We start from the raw sequence: 2837 nt of genomic DNA, 5'->3' as shown, positions 1-2837 counted from the left end.
TTTCATAGACACGTGTCACGTTTTTATTGATCCAAATAATAATTTAAAAAATATATATTATTGAGCTGGACCAATCACGGAGTGACACGTGTTGGTCTAGTCATTACGAAACGGAGATCTAACGGAGGAGGCTAACGGAATTACACTTTTACTGACTTTGGGTACTATTGCCACTAAAAATAAATATTGAGTCTATATCGCGTACAAAATCCAAACATTGGGTACTTACGCCACAAATATTCCTTTTAAATATAATTTTGATAAAAAAGTCTCATCGACCATTTTTTCTACTTTTATGAACCCGTCACACCAGTAATAACTCAAGAATTAATTTTAAAATTGAAATATCTTGATCAAAATTAGATCTAACATACTTATCAATTTCGTAAACACACAATTTAAATTATCATTTAACAAAACACTGACACCAATTACATATTTGAGAAAAATACAAACCAAAAATATTATTTTTCCTTCTTGTTATTATTAAAAAAAAAGGAAAAGTTAGAGAGAGTGAGACAGACGCTCCGGTCGGTTATTATATTATATAAAATTTATTTAGTTATTATTATTATTTTTATTTTTTAAAATTAAAAAAAAGAAAAGAAAAAATAGTTGGAGTAGTAATAGTTAGTGTGTAAATCAGTGTAGCTAAGTATGACGCGTGTCTGTTAGCCAGCTGTATCCCAAACTAACCGCTTCACTGGAAAAGGCGGGTTATCAATCCCCACAACGCCCTTCCCATTTCCCAACGATTCATAACCTGCTTTACCGGTCACCCATTTCACTATCTCTCTCTTATTTTCTCTCTTTCGTATATATAACAACCAAATCCCCAACCCCATTCTCTTCTTCTAACTCATAACTATTCCCTTTCTCTCTCTCTATCTCTTTCCAAATCCCCCAAATTTAAATTTCAAATTCTTTTTCATCTACAAAATCCAAATCCCATTTTTTGTATGATCTGAAAACGGGTGTTTTCATTATATTCTGATTCGGAGGAGAGGAGTTTAGAAGAAGAAGATGGCGATTACCAGAAAAGAAATGGATCGGATCAAAGGCCCATGGAGCCCAGAAGAAGACGACGCTCTGCAAAAGCTGGTCCAGAAACATGGCCCGAGGAACTGGTCTCTGATAAGCAAATCGATTCCGGGTCGGTCCGGTAAGTCTTGTCGGTTGAGATGGTGTAACCAGCTGAGTCCACAGGTGGAGCATCGGGCTTTTACGGCGGAGGAAGACGAGACCATAATCCGTGCCCATGCCCGGTTCGGTAACAAATGGGCCACCATAGCCCGACTCCTCAATGGTCGAACCGATAACGCTATCAAGAACCACTGGAACTCGACGCTGAAACGAAAGTGTTCGACAATGTTTGAGGAGAGCAATGGCCATGGCGGCGGCGGAGGGTACGATAGTAATTATCCACAGCCTCTGAAGAGATCGGTCAGTGCCGGTTCGGCTATGCCGGTCTCGACCGGACTTTACATGAACCCTGGGAGTCCGTCCGGATCCGATGTGAGCGATTCCAGCGTACCGGCGGCTCTATCCCCTTCTCATGTGTACCGACCGGTGGCGAGAACCGGCGCAGTTCTACCTCCGGTCGAAACGGCGTCGTCATCGAATGATCCACCGACTTCGTTGTCGCTCTCTCTCCCGGGTGTTGACTCCTGTGAGGTTTCTAATCGAGTTGTTGAGTCGATCCAGAACTCGTCGATGATGAACCTGTTACCGGCGATGAATCCGTCTCTTCCGCCTCCGGCTCCGGCGGTTGCGGCGGGGAGCAACGGTGAAGGTGAGAATGGGGTTTTCGTGCCGTTTAGCAAGGAGTTATTGGTGGTCATGCAGGAGATGATAAGGAAGGAGGTGAAGAACTACATGGCTGGAATGGTGGTGGAGCAGAATGGAGCTTGTCTGCCGCCGCCGCAAACCGCCGTGGATGGGTTTAGAAACGTTGCTGTGAAGAGAATCGGAATTAGCAAGATCGAGTAGTAATAGTAGTAGTAGTAATGGGTATTTTTATTACTATTAGTCGGTAGAAGTAGTAGCTGTTTGGTTACCGAGAAATTACCGAGAAAAGGAAAAAAAAAAACATAAGAGGAGAAATCTTTGGTTGGATTTTGAACAGAGTAGTGTTAGTATAAGAGGAAGAGAAAAATGGCCTGGCCTTGGCCCTTGGCCTTTCTTTTTTTTAGGAAATAATTTTGGTCAATGTACAGAGAAAAAAAAAGAGAGAAAGTGAAAGAAAGAGAGGGAAAGACATGGTGAGTTGAGCTCGAATCGGAGTTGAGTCCTGGAAAAGTAAAGTGAAAAGAAAAGGGTATAAGAAAAAGATGAACTTTGATGAGAGGAAATTGAGAGTTTTGGGTCTAAAACTCCTAACTTTTGTTTATCTATATCTATCTATGATGATGGATATGACCTTTGTTTTTTCCTACTCTGTTTTTCCAGAAGAATGAAACTTAAGAAGAAGAAAGGGAAAGAAAAACAAGAATGAAGACAGCAACTCAAAAAAAAAAAAAAAAACAAATCTGAAATTAAAATTCAAGTTTTTCTTTTGGTTTTACTTTCACATGTTTTTTCACTTTTTGTTGATCAATTCTCTTCTTCATTTTCATTTGATGATTAAATTCTTGAAGCAAATCTCGACAAATCAACTATGTCATAAAAAATGACTAGACACACTTTGATTAAATTGTCAAAATTCAAAATTTTAATTATTTTTGGATAAGCATTAATATCTATCTGATTTAGATAACAATGGACAAGAGCGTTACGTAACTAACTAACAGCATGATTTATTTTCTTGTTCGTGATGGTTTGTTGAAAAATTGAAGCAA

The 2837-nt window shown here is 39.3% G+C and overlaps 1 protein-coding gene across 1 annotated transcript; it reads left to right on the top strand.

Moving 5' to 3' along the window:
- The first annotated feature begins 846 nt into the window (after positions 1–846).
- LOC133812828 (transcription factor MYB73-like) lies at positions 847–2473 on the top strand. The gene has a single exon (XM_062246650.1). The coding sequence runs from the start codon at positions 1024–1026 to the stop codon at positions 1987–1989; it is 966 nt and encodes a 321-aa protein (XP_062102634.1). The 5' UTR covers positions 847–1023; the 3' UTR covers positions 1990–2473.
- The last annotated feature ends 364 nt before the right edge of the window (positions 2474–2837 follow it).

The sequence above is a fragment of the Humulus lupulus genome, chromosome 1, assembly GCF_963169125.1.
Source record: "Humulus lupulus chromosome 1, drHumLupu1.1, whole genome shotgun sequence".
Lineage (NCBI taxonomy): Eukaryota > Viridiplantae > Streptophyta > Magnoliopsida > Rosales > Cannabaceae > Humulus > Humulus lupulus.
Note: the sequence above shows the minus strand (reverse complement) of the source record. Positions and strands in the feature narration are given on the sequence as shown.

What these genes read in the sequence shown, in the direction of transcription:
- LOC133812828 (XM_062246650.1), top strand. Translation starts at nt 1,024, where the DNA reads ATGGCGATTACCAGAAAAGAAATGGATCGGATCAAAGGCCCATGGAGC.